General features: G+C 38.3%; 1 protein-coding gene across 1 annotated transcript in view; it reads left to right on the forward strand.

Moving 5' to 3' along the window:
- The window catches only part of MACROD2 (mono-ADP ribosylhydrolase 2), a 1066625-nt gene that overhangs the window by 231916 nt on the left and 812495 nt on the right, over positions 1–22214 (forward strand). The window contains exon 5 of the mRNA XM_032212948.1: positions 3518–3634. Within this exon, the coding sequence (XP_032068839.1) occupies positions 3518–3634 (117 nt within the window). The remainder of the gene's footprint in view (positions 1–3517; positions 3635–22214) is intronic.

Raw genomic sequence — 22214 nt, forward strand, 5'->3', positions numbered from 1 at the left:
CCCACTAACCCAAAGGGATTAGATAGATCCACAAAGTAATATTGAATCAAACTTTAATCTCCAGACTGAGTTTTTAATAATAACAAACACAATTTTCTTTTCACTTGGTAACTAGATAAGTTAATAACCAGTCACATTAATATGACAGAAATATAATGTGAGTTGGGTGAGAGGGGTTTTTTTTTTTTTGGTATATACTATCAGTATCTTTCTGGGCATGTGTATATCCATACCTTGCAAGTAAAGTCTGTCTTTGGGTACATTGTATGCATTTTAGACCATATTTGGGACTCTCTATCAACTTTCACTGTTATCAAGGATGTACCGTTATTTAAAACAAAATTGGAAAAGGTTTTCTCTTTTCCCCTTTCTTGAACAGGAGAAAAAGTCTTAGCTTGGTCAACCATTTTCCCCCTAGCCCAGCAGAATATCTTTACATCAGAGAGTTGTTCCTATTGCATTAATCCATAACAGATAGATCCTGGTAGGTTTTTGGCTACAATTTTGCCAGAACTTCAAACAAAAGGCAACACCTTTTCTCCTCTTTGTGGAATAAGTAAATGAAAGACAACTCTCAAATTAAACATTTTCCCTGTCTTTCCCCAAACAGGCTTGGATTTAGAAGCACATATTATTATTATTGTTATTTTATTATTAATATTATTATTATTCGCAACAACAGAATTGTATCACAGCGGCCAGTTGTTTCGCCGGATTTGGCATTGATTACTAGTCGGACCCCACCCAGGGGCCTAGGACGTCATAACGTATTTTCGTAATATGCGTGCAGATCCAAGCAGTGCGGCTTTTTGCATTTGACTGATGGTGATTTTGTCAATTTTTAACTGTTTTAAATGTAATTCCAGTGCTTTTGGGATAGCACCCAGTGTGCCAATTACTACTGGAATTACCACTGCTGGTTTGTTCCATAATCGTTGAATTTCAATTTTTAAGTCCTGGTATTTCGCGATTTTTTCATATTCCTTCTCGTCGACCCTGTTATCACCTGGTATTGCGATGTCTATGATTGTGACCTTATTTTTCTCAACCAGTGTGATGTCTGGTGTATTATGAGCCAGTATTTTGTCCGCTTGTATGCGAAAATCCCACAAGATCTTGACCATTTGATTTTCGGTGACTTTTTCAGGCTGATGTTCCCACCAGTTTGTTGCTGTTTTAATATATATATATATTTAATTAAATTTTTTTTAAATTTTAATTTAAAACAAGTACAACATCTTTCTTTACATGCTATAGAAAGTGTATCAGTCAGTCACAAATAAACTTTCGTACATCTCCTCCACAGTCAACAAACATAACTCATGTTAACTCAAGCATTTTAACTCAGATATTCATACATATCACCATTGTCATATATCCATTTTCATTTGACTGTAATTATTATTTAAAAATATTGATAATAATAATACTCTTAAACAATACATGCCCACACCAGTGGGAAAAGAAAAAATAAAAAAAAAAAAGACAAAAAGAACAAAAGACAAGGCAGGGAAGAAAAAAAAAAAAAAAAGAACACAGGTATATATTATTAAAAAAAAGTATATCAGCTGGTTACAACATGTTTTGGTGCATCTCTTCCATTAATTCATATTAATTCAAATATCTTAACTCAAATGTTTACCATATTGACATCATTATACCTCCACTTTTAGTTAACTACAGTTATTTAAACATCCTTCAACCTTAACTATGCCAAAGAGTTAATCCATAACCACATGATGACATTTCATTTACTTGTTTGTAAAATCCTCTATTAACATCAAATCCTCATATCCTATTTTAGCTGAACATCCATAATATTTGATACCAAAAATTCCATCTTCCATGCAGTATAATTTATTATCATTCTCACTTCTTTATCTAGTTATATCGTATATCATAACATTTTCCCCATATTAATTAACATTTAACTGTATATATTTTATTTTATTTTTTAATAGTGATAATTATTGTGATTAATAACCTTTATATATAGTCCAAAAGTATTTCCAACCTTCCTTTCTCATATCCAATTATTATTTATCATATCAACTCCACATTATATACATTACTATCAATATCAATTATTATTCAGCTATATCTATTACAAATAAGAGTAATTAGATTTAGCTAATTTTAAGTTGTATTCTTCCATCTGTCAGCCTATGTCTCTCCAATAACAAAACCTTCTCAGTCCTATTGCCATTTGTTGAATAGATTTACCAAATGTTTTTATAAGCAAGTCCAAACAGGGATATCTTCGCACCTTTTTGCTCAGGAGGTCTCTGATGAGATAATAATGTTGTCCCAGGCTTGTTAAACTTTTCAAATTGACTTTAATTCTCAAGGGTGGAATTAAGAAATCTGCCAATGATGTTTCATAAAGTGTAGATTCTTTAATACTTCTCATTTCTCCTGCGCTCTGTCTCTTAAAATGAATCTTCTGTGTAGCTCCCCCCCTTTCCAGCATTGCATTTCTTTCTTCCTCCGAGATAGACCAGATGTCATTTCTCACATTTTTCATTTGTATTTCAGGAACATTCAAACATTCAACGTTCTCACCTTTTCCTTCATATTTTAATGTCAAATAATCCAATTTTTTTTCAAATCTTTGATATGAATCAAACAGCTTTCGAAATGCAGAAAAAAGTATTTGGAACGAGCCCTTGGGAATATAAATCGACACCATGTTGTGACGCAGTTAGAGACTCTAAGATATTTGCAAGTAAAAACACGCTGGGAGCTGTGCGATCTTATCTGATCTTAGACCAACACAGCCAAGCAATAAAAGTGTCAGATCGCGAAGGGCCAATTTGTAGTAGGTTAGTTTTACAACCCACTTAGAAAGAGTCAGGGGGGAATGTTGAAGAATTCCTTAAGGCGTTTAAGAAATAGGGTAACCACCGGCCATAAATCCATTAAAAAAAACCCAATTCGCCGCTAGATTCTTCTGTTCTTTGGTTTCAATTAGCTTAAATTTTAGTGCGGACCGTCTCTCTTTGAGTAATAAAATCAGCTTACCAGTTGAATCCACTTTCACCATTCTTAGAGGCGACCTGCAGTTTCGGTTAGCATACGGCTAATCCAGAAAGGAGTTGGCAGGAGGGGTTAATTCCAAGCCCCCCAGAGACTTTGCGAATGTCTTTGAGGTCACTGGATCTCCCTTCACCTTTCACTGTCTCTACAGCTAGGGTCCGACGACCCGTCCAAAATTCCTTCGGAATAGGGGAATTTCAGGAATAGCCTGAAACTCTGTCTTCTCACTGCTAAGCCCCGCCTTCTTCCGTTGCTGTTTTAATATTATAATTTTTGCACAAATTCCAATGGATCATTTGTGCTACTGAATTGTGCCGCAATTTATAATCAGTCTGCGCGATTTTTTATTATTATTATTATTATTATTATTATTATTATTATTATTATTATTACTGTTGTTGGAAGCTGATTTTGCTCTGTCTCATTCTTGTGAAAGCAGTGAAAAAGTTTGTTTAATTGAAAACTGTGTTCTTTTGTTTAGTGGATGGATGTATACATAGAGCTGCTGGTCCTTGTCTAGTTGCTGAATGTCGCAGTCTGAGCGGCTGTGAAACTGGACAAGCCAAAATCACTTGTGGTTATGATCTACCAGCAAAATGTGAGTAAGCCCTTTCATATCTTTTTTGTTTTAAAGAATCAAGTGAAATTATATATTATTTATTTATATTTATACATTTATATTGAATGTTCAACAAATTAATGTAATGAAGCATTCATGAAATTAATTAAATGTGGTTTATGATAACTTTTGTTCTTTGGAAAATGGAAATATTTTAAAAGCTTAGTTTCTTCTAAATAATTGGATGCATCCAGCTTACTTTGGGAAATAGTATGGGTCACAGATTTATGCCTATGAAAAAGTCTTCTAGCATTTTGACAGAATAAACATTTTAATTTTGACTGCATGGCTGCAGTGATGGTGGTTTCATCAGGAGGCATAGTTGAAATGTATTCTTTTAACTTAGATGTGTGGCACATAAAACTTTATATCCCCATGTAATGTCACACAGAATTAACCAATGATTTATTTTAGTTATTAAAAGGTTATATTCTATTTTATCCTGTCCTTATTACAGAACACCTATGCATATTGGTGTTTCTCATCTTCAATGCTCCTTTATCTTTTGATGGCTGGCTTGCATAGTTGATTCTGTTCAGCCTTGGCCAAATCAAATGAGATGAGGTCATTGAAAACAGGTGTGATTAATTTCACTTTGGAGTCTGTATTAGTTGTTCAGAAAGATCCAAGATGATGCTATATATTTTCTGATTTCGGAGGGGTCTGCCTGCCATCTTGACTGGAAGAAGAGGCATAAGGTCTTTCTTTGTTCTTATTTTTTTTAAAAATGTATTTGTTAGTGTTTTATATTCTTTGATATTTGTGGAGGGTTTTTTTTCCCATTGATGTCTTATGTACTGCTGTGTGTTATCTTCTCATTCTGCCTTTAAATAAAGCCTTTATTGATGTGGTCATTCCTTCTGAATGCAAAAGTTCATGTGATTGAATCCTGCTGGGCCGAGGACAGAGCAATAGAGAGATGCATGGCTTCTGACCTGATACAGATTCCTTGGGAGCAAATTCATTTTAAGTGAAAAAGATGAAAGTGATTTATGTTGTTTCAGCTCTTGGGTGTAGATTGATTGGCAAATACTATGAGGACTTTGTGACACCTAAGCATTCAATGGAATACTGCTTTCAATATGAGAATATGTTTTTCTCACTTCAAAACCTCCAACTGACAACAGTCCCATTATAGGTAAATGAAGAGATGGTTATCTTCTTTTCTACATTACATAACAGTGGAATCATTCTTGGGAAAGGAAATACCAAAATAGTAATATGCAGCTTGGTTGTATAATAACAGTTATTAGAAAGTAGGCTGTATTTTATACTGTAAAACTCGCTGAATGATTTGGACATTCAGGGTCATTTCTACACAGTTCAAAATTGTCAGGTGTGCTGCTGTGTTCCAGAGGTTGCAAATTTCTGTTCTATGCTTTTAATCAAAATTAATATGTTTAAAAGTATTAAATGTGTCAAACATTTAATCAAAATTAAATCTGATCTATTCAGTGCTCCAGGTTTTCTGCACTGTAAAATCAATTTCAGTCCAAGAAATGGTACAATTGAATGAACATTGTATCTCAACCTGTGCAAAAGTTTGAAAGATGCTTTTATGTAATCCCATCCCTTACAAAGCTGCTTCATGAAGGAATGCATGCCCCCAACTTCTAACCAAAAGGAGGTTGTGTTGCTATGTTTCACTTTGAAGGCTACCTTGAATTGTCCCAATAGATGGAGGAGGCTTTTGTGTATAAGCAGAAACCTCTTCCAAGGAATGGAACTACAGCTCAAAGCTGAGAACTGCTGGGAAATGCCAATAAGAGGCAAATCATGCTACTTTCCTGCCACGAAGCAGCTCACACAGGTAAATTATAGAGATCTTATAGATCTCAATATAAGAATATTCTTTGCCTTCCTACTAAAGTTGGAACCTTTTTATATCTTAGCTGTTCTCAAACTCAGCACCCTTTTGCAGCTTGATTCACTTAGAAAAAGATCTTCAGGATCTTCAAAACCCAGCATTGCTAGGACAGTAAGCTCTTATTTCCCATCCATAAAAGGAGGCTGCTTTGTGAAACTACTCTGCAATAGTCTTTTCTTTCATTCAACATTTCATCCCGTCTCTGGCCTCCTGCAGAGAATCTGAATTATGTTTGGTTTGGTTTTATTGGATTTATATGCCACCCTTCTCCCAAAGGACTCAGGGCGGCGTACAACATAAAAACCACATATGACAAAAGTTTAAAAAGATTAAATAGGAAATCCAATAACCTTCAATTTACAATTTAAATCAAATTTAGGATTAAATTAAAATTGACAATTTAAATTAATAATTTAATTTATTCTATTCAGGCCAGGTCGGCTTGCTGAAAAGGCCAACTTTTAGGGCGTGCTGGAAGGACCAGAGATTGGGGATTATGCGAAGCTCCGGGGGCAGCTCATTCCAAAGGGAAGGCAGAGAAGGCTCTCCTCCTGGAGGTCGCTGCCTGGCCGACAGCACCCTGAGGAGGCCAACTCTTTGGGATCGTACTGGACGGTGGGAGGCTACTGGTGGCAGTTGGCGGTCTTGCAAGTACCCTGGGCGTAAGCCATGGAGCGCTTTAAAGATCATAATTAACACCTTGAATCGCACCCAGAAAACAACCGGCAACCAGTGCAGGCCGCCTAAAAGGGGTGTAACATGGGAGCACCTAGGTACCCCAATGACTACCCATGCAGCCACATTCTGGATCACCTGGAGCCTCTGGGTGCTCTTCAAGGGCAGCCCCATGTAGAGAGCATTACAGTAATCCAGGTGAGAAAGGACTCGGGCATTAGTGACTGTGCACAGGGCATCCCGATCCAGGAAGGGGCACAACTGGCATACCAGGCATACCTGGTAGAAGGCCCCTCCTAGTCATGGGCATAAGATGTTCTTCTAAACTAAGCCGCATATCCAGCAGGACTCCCAAATTGTGGGCCCTTTCTGAGGGGGCTAAAATTTCTCCCCCTATCATCAAAGATGGTACGTGATGCACAAATTGGGCTGATGGGAATTACAATCACTCAGTCTTGGAGGGATTAAACTTGAGTCTGTTCATCCCCACCTATATCTGCACAGTCTCCAGGCTCCGGAACATCACTTTGAGGGCATCGTTGGGATGGTTTGGGGTCGAGATGAAAAGTTGGTTATCATCAGCGTATTGATGATACCGTACCGCAAAACCACGGATGATCTCACCCAGCGGTTTCATATATATGTTGAACAGGAGGGGTGAGAGAACCGATCCATGAGGCACCCCACAAGTGAGGTGCCTCGGGGTCGATCTCTGGCCTCCAGTCAACATGAACTGCAATCGATCCGAAAGGTAGGAGGAGAACCACCGCAAAATGGTGCCCTCCACTCCCAACCCCCTGAGTCATCGCAATAGGATACCATGGTCGATGGAATCGAAAGCCACCGAGAGATCTAATAAGACCAGGACAGAGGAGCAACCCCTGTCCCTGGCCCGCCAGAGATCATCAACCAACGCGACCAATGCCATCTCCGTGCTGTACCCAGGCCTGAAACCCGACTGAAATGGATCCAGGTAGACAGCTTCATCCAGGTACTGGGGAAGTTGACATGCTACCACACTCTCAACAACCTTCACTACAAAGCGGAGGTTGGAGACCAGACGATAGTTGGCTAAAGAAGCTGGGTCCAGGGAAGGCTTCTTAAGGAGGGGCCTCACCACTGCCTCCTTCAAGATGGTGGAAAAGAACCCCTCTCTCAATGAAGCATTGGTAATTGCCTGGAGCCAGCCTCGTGTCACCTCCCGGGAAGCCAAGACTAACCAAGAGGGACACGGGTCCAGCACACAAGTGGCAGCTCTGAGTCTCCCCATTATCCTGTCCACGCCCTCGGGAGTCACAGGATCAAACTCATCCCAGATAGTCTCCACAAGATTAATACCCATCAACTCGTCCTCATCTACCCAGTCAGAGTCCAAGCTTGTCCGAATCTGAGCAATTTTGTCCTGCAGATACTGGACTAATTCTTCAGTCCTGCCCTGCAAGGGGTCTTCCCCAGTTCCTTGATTAAGTAAGGAATGGGTCACCATAAACAGGGCGGCCTGGCAGTTATCTGCGGACGCGATAAGAGCAGAAAAATGTTCCCGTTTTGCTGCTTTTATCGCCACTAAGTAAGACTTAATATGAGTTCTTACTAGTGTTCAGTCAGATTCGGACCGGCTGGCCCTCCAACCACTCTCTAGGCGTCTTCTCCGGCACTTCATCTCCTGGAGCTCCTCAGTAAACCAAGGAGCTGCCCGGGAATGGCACCGACTCAGAGGCTGCAAAGGCACAACACGGTCCAAGGCCCCAGTGGCTGCCCTATCCCAGGCTTCTACTAGGCTTCAGTTGAGCTGTGAGCAAGAGATTTAGGAAAAGTCCCAAGCTCCATCAGGAACCTTTCAGGGTCCATCAGGCACCTGGGGTGGAACCATCTACTCGGTTCTGCCTCCCTGTGGTGGGGGTAGCAGTATGGAAGTCAAGCCTGAGGAGGAAATGATCAGACCAAGACAATATCCCCTAAAATTAGATCATTCATCCAGTGTCCAGAGACAAAAATCAGGTTGAGTGTGTGTCCCTTCTTATGAGTGGGGTCTCGAATTAATTGAGTTAGGTCCATAGCCGTCATGGAAGCCATGAACTCCCGAGCTGAATCGGATGTCTCGCCAATAGAAGGCAGATTGAAATCCCCCAGGACCATAAGCCTGGGGAAATCAATCATCAGCCCGGCTAACACATCCAGCAGCTCAGTCTCTCTGCTGTGCATGCTCAAGATGGTGTCCTACTGCATTTGAGGAGAACTCTGGGGAGATGGTTTTTTCCTTCCTCGGGGTATGCAGGGGGTACCCTACTCCATCTTTAGTCCCAGGTCCAGCTATGGGAACCACCTGGGTCCTCGGGGGTAGCCTTGTGCCACGATTTCCTGCCCTGTAGCTGGAATGTTGTGAGTGAAACAGGGTGGATTGGTGGAGAATGGAGAGCATTTTCTTGGCTGCCGGCGTGGGTGTGGTCAGCGGCGGTGGCGGGAGTCCTTGCTTAGGGGTTTCTGCCGCTGCCGACACCGTGGTACTATCTTAGTTGCTCCCCCTTGCTTATGGACATTATAGGCTGGACAGGTGGGGAGCGGCTGAGGCGGCTGGCATGGGCATTGATGCCAGCGGAGGATGGCTTTGGTTGTTGTTGTGGGCGTGGTTGGAGCGGGGGGTTTCCTTTGTTGTGGCCCGTTGGTATTACTGCCGTTGCCTGGACCACTGTACTGTGCTGTTGGGCTGTTTGCCCCCCCTTGTGACAATATGGACTGGGTCAATAGAGTGCAGCTCTGGCAATGGATATGAGCGTGGTTGGTATGGATGGAGCTCAATTGTTGGAGCAGCCACCGCTGCCGCTGCTGTCTGTCATGGCCGCTTTGCCATCTTGCAACTTTATCTTCTACTGTGACTTTATTATCTACTGCGACTTTGATATCTGACCATTACCCTTCATATTGTCTTCAACATCGACCATGGCTATGAGGGATATATGCTTCCGGCTACCCCCTTGGACACTGTTGGCTGCCCCCTCGTGGATATGTCATCTTTCTGTCCCATCTCCCCTTGATGTCATTCTGTTTGGCTGATGCCACACTCTCCGCTATGCTATATTGCAACAGAACTTTAGTCCCTACGGGAACTCCCCCTTTCCCGGTCATATAAATAGGGATGCATAGGCTAGGGGCGTACACAAAGCTCTGAATCTTTTATTTAAGAAACCCTTAATTTTAGGCATCCCAGAGCAGCTAATAATGATCTATAAAAAGATAGTAAAAATGGAATATAAAAGGAAAAAGATTGGGACGAAGGAAAGGGAGCAAGGCTGCACATTCTGCTATCTATTCCTTATTGCTAAAAATGGCTTTGTAGGACAGAAAAGGTTTTGGAAGAGGAGTAAAAAATTCATGGATTTTCCCTTCTTTGGAAGTGGAATAGGTATGTGACTCTGCAGAGCTAAAGTAATGGTTTCCCATGTCTCCTCAATGAACTGGATAGAATGGCTAAACATTAAAACAGGAGGGGAGAAGAAGCCAAGTACACAACTGGATAAAAACAAGGCTTGAAGATTATTACTAGAGATTGTGCAGAGCCTCAATCAGATTTGTAGTCAGAAATGACAGATAATGCTTTTCCCAAAGTGTAAAAATGTGGAATGGAGTCCAATTTCTCCTTGTTAACTAGGTCTATAGACAAAGGACAACCAAATTCTTGCTTCTTTAGTTTTTGAAGGATTTAACCCTGCCTTTCCTAAAAGAGATGATTTGGGTAGCAGAAGGGAAAGAATTCCCTTTAATAGTATTAGTAGTAGTAATCTGGAGGCTGTAATCTGGAAAGAAATGCAGTCAGCAGACAGAAAACAAGCAATGATGCACCAACAACAGGTTGATTGTGGAACAATAAATGAAGGACATGAGAAGGTAATATCAGGATTATATAGGTAGCAGGTTGAAGCATTATTTACACAGAATTTTAAAGTGAGAAAATATACTAATATTTGGCAAAAAATAATTGATACTTTTAATTTGTTTCTGGCCTATTTGGTGACCACAGCCTGCCTTATTAGGGTGAGCAAAATTTCCTCTTTTTAAAAATAAAATCACTTTCTGACCCAGACCTTTTTGGTTCTGTGGTTTCTATGTGAATGTTCTCGTACTCATCAGGCAACCACAGCAAATTGTAACATAAAAGTGATGTTTTTACACAAATGGCACTATTACATATTTGGTCATGATACCTGATACAGTATGTAAATCACAGCATTTATAATACAAAACACTGCCATGTACCTTTCATCATTAGTCATTCTGTGGACACCAGTTATATGGAAATAAGACAGATTGGTTGGGCATAGTCTAGGATGGTTACAAGGATAGTTTATTATGATCCCAATGGTTTACTTTTATGATCTGTCATAGTGGTCCCTTGGTCTGCATTAGATAATGCCATTTGCTGCCTGATCAAATCTACAAGTTTTCTGGAGCTGGAGCCTTCTTTTCTATATATTTTTTAAATCTCTTGGCATTTTGCTACATCTTATTGTATAGGTTATATATAAAAAAAGGACACCTGTCTTCTCATGGGCTACAACTAGATATTGAGCCAATCCATCTGTAATTCAAAGGGATATTCATGAAACGGTAGCCATTAAATCAATAACAAAACAGTATGTGATGTTTCAGAAATATTAGATTAAGTTCCATTGGGTGAAAGCAAGAGAGCAGAAGTCAAGGTTCAGGTAAAAAGGAGTCAATATATAAGAGATCTGCCAGGCATTAAGATTTGACGCACACAAATAGTCAAGTATACAAGGTTGCATATAGTACACATTTTTCCGGCAATAAGTTGCTCTGCAACAGAGACCTTTATAATGAAGGTTACAAAACCATCACTGTCATACCCTAATTTATGTGTTCTGACAGCAAAACCTAACTGTTGAGCTTGTTTTGTTACAGTTTTCTTCCGAAAGTTACTGAGATTTTTCATATTTGATGTGCTGCTGTTTACACTAACTGGTTGTACAAGTGAATCTGGGGTCTGAGGCCCTTCTTTTGAGAGACTACATGACTGCTCCAGCATTTTTGCCAGGATGGGAATTGAGATCTGCTGTGGCTAAGAAGTTCAGAAACACAATACGCAGTTGGGGTATATGTGGCTAGTGATCAATTAACATGCACTTTCATTCCTTATAAATAATAATTATGTATGTTGTTATATTATTAATATCTTAAAACTGGATTTCAGAATTTTCTTCAGTGGGATGATGTAAATATTCTAATGATCTTGGGGGTGTCCAAGGATTGATAAAGAAGTGATTAATCCAATTTTAAAGATTAAAATAATATATTGGAGTCCATTAGCTAGGAGGTTAACTGATGAGAATATAACCTAGTTTGAGCTTCCTAAGGAAAGATTGTCAATAGAGAAGATAGGATCAATTTATTTTGAGTCTGTTCCAATTCATCTATAAATCCACTCTGTTCTGGTTTCTATCTATCTGCACTTATTATTATTTTTTTAAATTTTATAAAATTAAAATCATAATCAGCTCAGCCACACAAATTAACAAACCCTGAATTATATATACACAAATTTCTGGTAACGTCATAGGATAATTGAAAGGCATCATCTTTTGTACTTTTAGTTTCAAAGAAATTGTAGACTTGTAGAAGACTATTCCACTCTTGAGAAAGATAGTCCTTTGAAAGTCCATGGGAAAAATAATAATTTCCATGAGAGTCTCTCATAGTCATGATCAGAGATGGTATTCAGTAGTTCTGACCAGTTCTGGAGAGCTGGTAACAGAAATTTTGAGTAGTTCAGAGAACCGGTCAATACCGCCTCTGACTAGCCCCCTCCATCTATTCTCTGCCTCCCAAGTCCCAGCTAATCGAGAGGAAATGGGGATTTTGCACTATCCTTCCCATGCCATGCGCACCAAGCCACGCCCACCAATCCAGACCATCAAGCCACATCACGCCCACAAAGCCATGCCCACAGAACCAATAGTAAAAAAATTTGAATCCCACCACTGGTCATGATGCTTTCCATATATTATGCTCTGCTTGTCTTTATGAATTCAATCTATTAAAATTGGTTGTACCTCTTTAACCATTTTACCAAAGAGAATTTAGGTTATAATGGGGCTTTTCTGGTCCCATTGCTTTCTTGTTGGTAGTTATTTTTTATTTAATCTCATCTGAGATAAAGTATAACATAATATTAATCTAAAATTAAGCAAAAGCATTAAGAACTGCTTCTTTTCTTTTCTTCTCCAACTCCCTAATATGTACTGGGAACTCAAAGTACATGATTACTTTGATTATTGTGAAGATTTACTGAATAAGACTATGCTTTCTTTGTCTTCTTTATTTAATGGAATAAAGTCCTAAACCAAACTTAAGAACATTTCTTAAAGATTCATGATCACAGTAGGAATTTAATGCTGCTAATGTTATTTTGATCTATTCTTACACATCATGGCTTGCTGGATGTAATAAACTAGGCCATCTATTCATCTGAGATATAAAAGATGATCATTTTCTTTAAATGAACATAATTGGACACAAAATATTTGAACAATTATACATTTGTAGCCAGGATCTTCTCCTGGGGATAGTGCTCAAGGAAGTGATGACTTATCAAGACTAGACACTTTGGATAAAATTGTTTTTTTAGATCTTTACCAATCAATTTTAGTCCTGGTTTTGGTTCTGAAATTGCCTTGATCATGCTATAGCTTCCTCTCCCTTACCCCACCTAAGAGAGAGATGGTCAGTACAATCATGTTAATTTTCATGGGCTCTTAAGAAGCTTGTGATGCCATTCATCATTTTATCCATTTGGAAGATTATCTGTGCTGAGGATGGACGGAACAATTTTGTGGTGGTTCTGATCAGATTATTTCTTGAAAGTTGAACCAGAGGACCTCTTATATTCTCCTTGGTGGATTGTTCATATAGAAAGATACTGAGATCATATTCAGGAATCTACTTTTCCTCATTTTGTTTAACATCTATGTGAAGCTACTCAGAGAGGGTATTTGGAGATTCAAAGTGAAATATCATCCATATGTAGCTCAGTCTCTGTCCTTCTTTCCTTTAGATACAGCAAGACAGTGGAAATGCTGAATCAGTTCCTGGCCATGTTAATGAGCTGACTAAGGGTGAAGAAAAAGAAGCTTAGGTTAGACAAGACAGAGATGCTCTTAGTGAATGATTTATCTGCTTAACTGAGTGGTATTCAGCACCCTTGAGAAGGGATGTATTCCCTCCCTCCACCCCTCTCTGTGTACCAGTTATAGTATTATTTAGATACAATCGCTATAGTAGTCCACTCCTTAATCTTGTTTTTAAACTTATCACTATGTAATCATTCATTCTTTTCAGTGGTAGCCCCTATCAGGAATGCTCTCCAAGTACTCCATGCCCAGCTCTGGTTTTATTTTATTTGAGTTTTTTCATTAGGCAAAGGAATATTTATTGTTCCATGTATTTAATAAATTGATACGTTAAGTTTTAAACACATTGCTGTTCTTAAACTTTGTAAATGGCCTCTGCTTCACTTGGTTTTGACCCTGTATTTTAATCACTGCATTTTAGTATGCATTTTAATTATTTTATATTTTTTTGATTTTAGTCATCCTGGGAAAACCTGCATTTGAAGTACAGCATGAATTTGTTTTAAAATAGACAAGTAAATTGCACGCTATGGAAATGTATTAATGTAGCCTCTGCCCTTTAGGAAATGTTGTTTGGATATAAACTCACATTTCTGATAAACTTAATGTAGATAAATCCAATGTGATAATGTAACTATGCTCTCCAAGGTAATTTGTGATGTAATGCAAGTACCTAGAAGTTATATTGGCATCATTCATAGTGGAAATAAATAAACTGGTTAATTAAAGTTTTCTTCAGAGATTAGGAAGTATTCTGTTGTGTATGCATAATAATCTGGTTTTATTTTAAAAATTAGATTTGAAGCCATTAGTAAAAGATAAGTGTTTTAAAGTTTGTTTTGGATTACTTAGAATATTATAATTGGATGAAATGATAGAACATATATTGAGTACACTTAATACATATGGGAAAATAAAGTATTTTTAATTATGCATATTTTTCTTTTAATATAAAACCATGAAAGCATTTTTTTTCAAGGAGACACTGCTATATAGTTACTTGCTAATGTTGGAGTTATATATGATGTTCATTTGCATGTACAGCACACACACACAATCTCATCCTCCCTCCCTCCCTCCCTCAGTCCCTCCCTCCCTCCCCCCCTCTCTCTCATAGATATTTTGGATGCATGTATATGTTTGTATGCCTGTGTATGTGACTCTCCATCTCTTTACGAAAAAGCATATATTGTACAGCTGATTTTATATAGTTAATTTTTTAAAAAAATTAACAACTGAATATGACACGTAACTGAGGAAGTTAGCAGTTCAGATCTGCCACTTGGAAGTCACTTAAGAGGTGTTAGCTGCTATTTTAGTAATTCCTAGACTCAGCTGTTCAATTCTGTTATTGGGATAACACTTTCTTACAAGGGTATCATAAGAGTTCCTCAGATAATATATGAGAATGATCGTTTTAGAGTGTTCATTATTATTCTTACCCAATCAATACTGTGCATAAACACTTCTTCTGAGAGAGAGAAGGCACTGATTGCTTCCCCTTACTGAAACGGGTTGAAATTATAAAGAGACTTGATTTGCAGCTCCAAAGATGCTCTGAACCCTTTACTGAAATATCCCAAGGGAGAGAATATGAACAATGTGATCCAAAAGGATACTGGGCAGCTTCCATCTCTATCATCAGTTTCTATTGAAAGGACTTATTGAATTAATGTCACTAAGGGGTGTCAGTTTTTCTGGAATATATATCTTTGCCTTTAGAGCTTCTCTTCTGTAAATATGTAACGAGAACATGATTTAAAACTTAATTTATATGCAAAGGTATAAATCAAAGTGGGTATCCTTAGGCAGCTGATACCTTGCTTTCTTATCAGTGCAAGAGCAACAACATGGTTTTAGCCAATAAGTGTCACCTGAAGGGAAATGCACCTGTGCATCTGCATTGGCACTGGAATATTATTATCATCAGAAGGATAAAGGAGTAAATCTAAGATTGTGCCGAGCAGTCTTTCTGTATGCCACACTGAAGATTTAGAATGTCAGCCCAGTAAACAGGTGAAAACCAAGAGCACATTCAGATGATATTTATATTTGGGTCTGGTTGACAACATCTGTCAGGAAGACTGATTTAAGGTTGGGCCTTTCTGCATATGTTTTTCTCTCATTGCTGCACTGTCTAGGTACCTGGGAGACACCCTCTTTGCTAATCTTCCATAGAGCTTTTAAAGTGTAGTTGTTGCTTGGACTTCAGTCCCTGGAATAGGCTAATAATTTTATCAGTAAGTGTCAATGTAATACATGTCTTGGGGGGGGGGGGGGCATTTTAATGTGAATGTCGTAAACTGCTGGGAATCATTTTGGAGTATGGTTTTATTCAAAAACTATAACTAAATAAATCTGCAGAATACACTTTGTAGAAAGGTTTCTCAGAAGTCACAGGAAAATATAAAACTGTCTTTCATTTTCTCATCTAGTCCAGCATCATCAATAGTGGCTGGCAGGCAAGAGTTTTATAGTTATACCTGGAGATGCCAAAGATTAAACCTTCAGCATCCAGGTGTACAAAGAGGAATTCAAGATTTTTGAAATATGTGGGACTGCTAGTGTTTAAAAGATTGAATTATGATGTTTCATGAAAGAGGAAATGATCCAGAAAAAAAATAAAAGGAAAAGGAGTCCTTGTTGATTTTACTCTACTAATCATAGCTGACTTTAGTGGGCTGTGCTCATCTCCATTTCTTTAAACTACTGAGTTAGCACTGCCTGAAGACATTTCCATGGTCATGTCGCTAGCATGACATGTTGCAGCTCAAAGCGTATGGTCAAACGCAGAATGCTGTTACCTTCCCACCGAAGTGATACCTATTTATTTACTTGCATTTACATGCTTTCAAATTGCTAGGTTGGCAGAAGCTGGGTTTCAGCCGGTCCTGTCCGGTACACACTTACCGGTTGAAAGAATTTAGCATGCCTTCCCATACCGGGGCTTCTGGGGGCCCTTTACCGGAATGGTCCCTCCCCTGGCCTGCCCCCCCACTCACCCACCAGCAGAAGCCTTCTGGGAGGTTTTGGCGGTGGGCGCGTGGAGGGAGCTCCAAGCCTTTTTCCCTTCAGACAGAGCTGATTCTGCGCCTTCTACATTTTCCTGGACAGCTGAAGGAAAAGCCCTGGGGAGATATTGGATATTTCAAATTCATTGATTGGCTTACTAAATTGAAAGGATTGAGGTGGCTGTAGAGGGGTCTGTCTAACATTAGCTACCCCACGAGTGGCCAGATCAGTGGTCTGGCATTACGATCTAGCTCTCTGCTAAGTATAGCAAAATAGATATATGAGGAGTGGCTGGCATCTGGGAGCAATCAACAAGTACTGTCTGGCTTGCATAGAACCTAGTCCGTTCTACCGGAAAGTCATTGCTCGGTTTTTAGAACAGATTATAGCCATTATGAGCCAGCCAGCCACCACTACACTAGCCGAATTGCCCGTTGAGGCTGATTTTCTGCGCTTATTTCTGTTCCGATCAGCACTTGAATCAGCTGCAGCCACCTGACAGGGTAATTACCGGCTGCACCGTGAGGTGATTGACTTTGTATCAATATCTTCCTGGGGCTTTTCCTTCGGCTGGCAGGAGGAGAGTGAAGCCGCTTTGGCCACTTTCTTCCAGAAGCCCCGCTGGGACCAAAAAGGCTCCCTTTTGGCCAGGAAAAGGTCAGTTGTGGATGTGGAACCATGCATAAGCTAAGCAGAAGGAACGGTCCTTCCCCACCCCAGACCAACTTGAGTAAGGCAAGACAGGTAGGCGGATGGGTGCGTAACTCTGCCCGGGAAAACATAGAATGTGCAGAATCAGCTCTGCCTGAAGGCAAAAAGGCTTGGAGCTCTCTCCGTGTGCCTGGCAGCCAAAACCTCCTGGAAGGCTTCTTCTGATGGGCAAGCGGGCGTGGAGGGGCTCCGAGCCTTCTCGCCTTTAGGCAGAACTGATTCTGCACCTTCTATGCAAGTGATGAAATGGGTCACTGCGGGCATAAAAAGCCTCCCACGGTCCGGGAACCAACCAACTAAATAAATAAATAAAGTTGGCTTTGCTTCCTTGCACGGCAAGAGAGAAAATTGCCTGAGATGCCACTGGGAGAATGTCCCCTTTGGGTTGCTGGACAGCAAATTTCAAGGCAAAACGCAGCTGCTGGAATCGGTGCGCCACTGCGCCTGCAGCTTAATGCTCTCTGAGAAGCCTGCGTTACCAGGAGCACCACCACCACCGATGTGACCAATTGGCCACTCCCACCTGGCCACATGACCACCAAGCCACACCCACAAAATAGGCCACACCTACAGAATAGGTTCTAAAAATTTTTGAAACCCACCAATGAAGTTGGAGCTAGTGATGGGAGCTCACTCTGTCATGCGGTAATAGGACTTGAACTTCTGGAGTATCAATCTTCTTCAGCATTTTTTAAATCATTGAGCCACTGCACCTCTAAGAAAAAAAAGAGAAAAAGAAAGAAAAAGAGTATGCAGGACAATATTTTTCTTATAGATCTCAACTCTATTTTTGTTTCACGTAAGGAATAATTATGCATTTTCCCATTCACTAATTGTTTAAAGCATATCAATTTGCATTAGCATTCTTACATGCTGAAGTAGTCTAGTTATGACCATAAATTGTCTCCCAAAATAGAACAATAGAAAAAGAAGGATGGAGACAGGGCAGAATTAACAGTCTGCAGGTACAGTGAAGCAAAGAGAACTGATACCTTATATTACATTTCCTAAAATATCAGAGCAAAACAGCATGTAAAAAGTTTGATCTTAGAAGGCAGAGTCAAATAACATAACGTTTTGGGTTAGGGTTTTGTGTGTGTGTGCTTTTGAATTAGTCTGGCATCTTGGTGACAACCCTCCAGTTTTCTTGGCAAAGTTTGCCATTGCTTGTTTCCTAGAGCTGAGAGAAAGTGACTAGACTAAGGTCATTCAGCTGGCGTTGTGTCTCAGCCGGCACTAAGTCTGATGCCTTGACCACTACACCAAACTGATTCAGTAGTTTGGGCTAATTAGCTCTCGTTATTAGGATATACTTAATAAACTAGACTTAAAAAGAAGACTGCTACTACTGGGTAAACATTGGTTTAGTTCCAGTTGCTCACAATTTTTTAAAGCAGTAAAAGCATTCCCCCCTTAAAAGGGATTTCAAAGGAAAAATATTATATATATAAATAAAAGGAATGAGTTCTTTGCTCTTATCTTAGAGGGCTCAAAATTCTTTGATAGCGTGATTGGTAGGATATAAAATACGAAATGTTAAAAATCATATTACCAGCATTTTTTACATTATTCCATGGCTGCATATGCAGTAACTTAGAAGCAGGAAAAGGAAGCTGGGTATAAAGAAATATAACGTTGGTTTTTAGATGCTGCATAGCCAAATGAACTCACTCTCAGAGATTTTTGTGATCATAAGATTATTGTCTGGGTTGTAATTCTGGGCTCATATGCATGCAATGTAATGAACTTTGTCATTACTGTAAAGCTTTTGCAATCCTCTTTCAAAGGAGGAATGGAAAGGGAAGGTAGAAAACAATGAGTGATTAATTTTCTAACATTTGCAATTGTTTACTGCAAATAGAGGTGTAGCTTAATTTATGCTAATAACTGGCCTCTCTTCCAGTGCTTCTCATGTGATGCTCCTCCCCACCGCCTTTGGAATTGTATGATAATGAATGTTCTAGATGATGAGGTTGCATTAGTTATTAAGTAGGATTTAAGTAGGAACTAAGATTGTTATATAGGTTTGTGGGAAACTTTACCATATTACACTTGACAAAGTTAAAAAACTTAGGTCAGTATAGCTGCCTAAAATCTCTGATAAAATTAGGAATAAAAGAACATTTAGCATTTTAAAGCTAGAAGACGTCAGACTTAATCAAAGTCTAGGTAAGTTTTATATTCTCTTTTCTCTGAATAAAAATAACAAAATGGTTAGATACTTTTGTTGTCATATGGTATTGGAAATTTTTGGCTCTATAATTCTTAATTTTTTAAACTTGAATTTCAAAGATTATACACTATAAATTAATACATTAATTTAAATGTAACAAATGGTAAAGATTTTGATTTTTTAAAATCTAAATCGCTTGAAGAATATATCAGTCATACCAAATCATTCTCATTTTTCTCTCTGCCTTGATTAATAGAAAAAGACATATAATACTTTTCATCTTCTGTTAAATATTTCACCCCATGCTTAATGATTAAAGTTGCAAAATAAGTAACCACATGGCAAAAACAACTGCTCTGTGCCTACTTCTGGATGTGTTGATTGAGTTATTTGTACAGAATAAGAATAGATCCAACATATATTGGAATGTGTGAACAGAACACCAATTCTAAAACATCTAGTAATATAATAAAAGAGTTTTGGGAACTGACTTGGCTATTCAGTACAATTAAAATCACTGTGTATATATGAAATGTGATCTGTGTGTTTGCAATTAACTTGGGACTTATTAACAGCTGCAGAATTAATTAATGGTTTGTGATATGGTGTTTGCCCTTGAGGAATGGGCACTGAATTTGTACAAATATATCATGAAAAGTATCAGAGGAAACATGAAAATATGATTCCATTTATTTCACAAATGATAAGTGTTTATATAACTGTTTTTCTAAACATACTGTATTCTCATCTAGTTGATAGAAATAAAAATGGTTAATTAAAATGCCCTTTTACAAACTAAATCTTCTCAATTACTTGCTTTTCCAATTTTACAAAGGGTCCCACCCTTTAGCTTCATTGGCTTGAAATTCTGAGAATTGGAATCCAACACATAGAACTCAAGACTAGGAGAAGCTGTTAAAATTTAGTCAAGATTAATGAGAGCTATCAAATTCACATTTAACCTAGTGATGTTGTGCCAATCTCTATCCCTCTGTCTTTCCAACCTGCTTCTTGGAGTTTATTATTCTTGGAATAAAATGAAAGGAGATTTTCTACCTTAAGAACTGGTAGTATATAAAGTAGATGTGTCCAGTCCTTGGTTCACAGGCCATATGCAACTTTGGACAGCTACTACTTACAGTCCCACAAGATCAGAAACTTTTAACATTATCATGTGATGTATTTACATTTACATTATATATTTTATATGTGGACCGAGACAATTCCTCTTTATTCAATACAGCCCAAGCAAGCCTAAAGGTTGAACACCCATGTTCTAAATCACAGGGGTCAAACCCGCGGCATCATGTTACCATCACATGACATGTTGTGACATTTTTTTCCCTTCGCAGAGCTGGGGTGGGCATGGCCTGTGCGTGACACATCCGGCCTGCGAGCCACCAGTTTGACACCCCTGCTCTAAATGATTGCGTTTTAATGTCATATACGAACTTGTTTATAATTAGTCAAGAAATCATGATAAAGAATAATGACGTTGAGTAATGTGTGAACTGATAAACAAATTTTCATCTTTCCCGTGTTCTTGAAGCAGAGCAAGTTATGGTTCTTAATAATATTAGTATGAAAAGCAGCAAAACAAGGCATGCCTAAAAATCTTTTGGGTCTTGAAACCTTTCAATCCATTGTACCCTTCAATGCCTGTATAATTTAATTAATTATACATTATACATGTACCCTTCAATGCCTGTATAATTTAATTTAATTAAAAAACTGATTTAAATGTAATAAATCCAATTTGCCTACATTGGGAAGGATTCTCCCCATTCTCCCAATTTTGCAAGAGAAATAGGAACAATCAATAATTTCTTCTCACATTTGTCTGCTCTTTTGCAAGTGGAGTTTTAATTCTTGATATCAAAATTGCTGTTCCTGTTTTTTTTAAAAAAATACTATGTCTAACATCTCACAATATCAGATTTGCTGTGCTTATCATTCATTTATTTGAATATATTCATGCAAACATAAATTTAGTGTCTTTTTAATAACTGTTCTGGAAAGGTGATTTAGATGACTGGGCCACATTTAATATGCTGTGGATGGAAACAATACATTAATCCATAGAAATTCTAATTTGTGGTGCAGTATAACTAATGTTTGATATATATAATGAAGAAATTAATTCCTTGCTATTACTACCCTTTTGGGAAACATAAGGCAGTTTAAATATTCTGCTTTGAAAGTGAACAATCTGATAAAGCTTTTGCTATTTTACTGTTAAAATTTGGAATATTAAAGTTTAATTTACTATTTATGTTATTTAAATATTTGGTCTATAAAATCACAACAATGGGCATCAATTAATGCTAGCCATGCTGTTAGCTTAATGTGTAGTGGGAAATTACAACTTAAACTCTGGATTGAACCCATCAATTAATTTTACATAGGCTGCCAAATGGTAAGCACTTTGTAATTACTTACCTGAATTGAAACTGAACCAGAAACCTGTAATTGAAAGATTCTATAGTTGACCCATTACTAATCCAGTCCCACCTGCATGTCTTTATTGCCATAAATACTAAGAGAATCACATTAGACACAGGTGTGCCATAACAGAATGTGATTTGTAGAAGCGCAGTGCTCTTGATGAAATGAAAATATTGATTTGTAAGCTATCTTTTTTGTATCCAGAATGTGAATGAAAACACCAAGGAAAGCAAGCAAGCAAGAAAAAGAAAAGCTTTGGTAGTTTATGTTTCATAATTTGAAATTGGGAAAGCAATGAACATCTGAATAGCTGAAATTTCGTCAAAACATAACATATAAGAGATGGAAGTTATACTGTATTTCCCAGTGACTCTGCTTCATACTGTTGCTTGAATGTATCTGGCAGACATACATACATACATACATACATGTATGTATGTATGTACATACATACATGTATGTATGTATGTATGTATGTATGTATATATACAATTCAGTGTTAGAAAATATTTTTAATACGTAAACACTGAGAGG

The sequence above is a fragment of the Thamnophis elegans genome, chromosome 3, assembly GCF_009769535.1.
Source record: "Thamnophis elegans isolate rThaEle1 chromosome 3, rThaEle1.pri, whole genome shotgun sequence".
NCBI classification, from domain to species: Eukaryota; Metazoa; Chordata; class Lepidosauria; order Squamata; family Colubridae; genus Thamnophis; species Thamnophis elegans.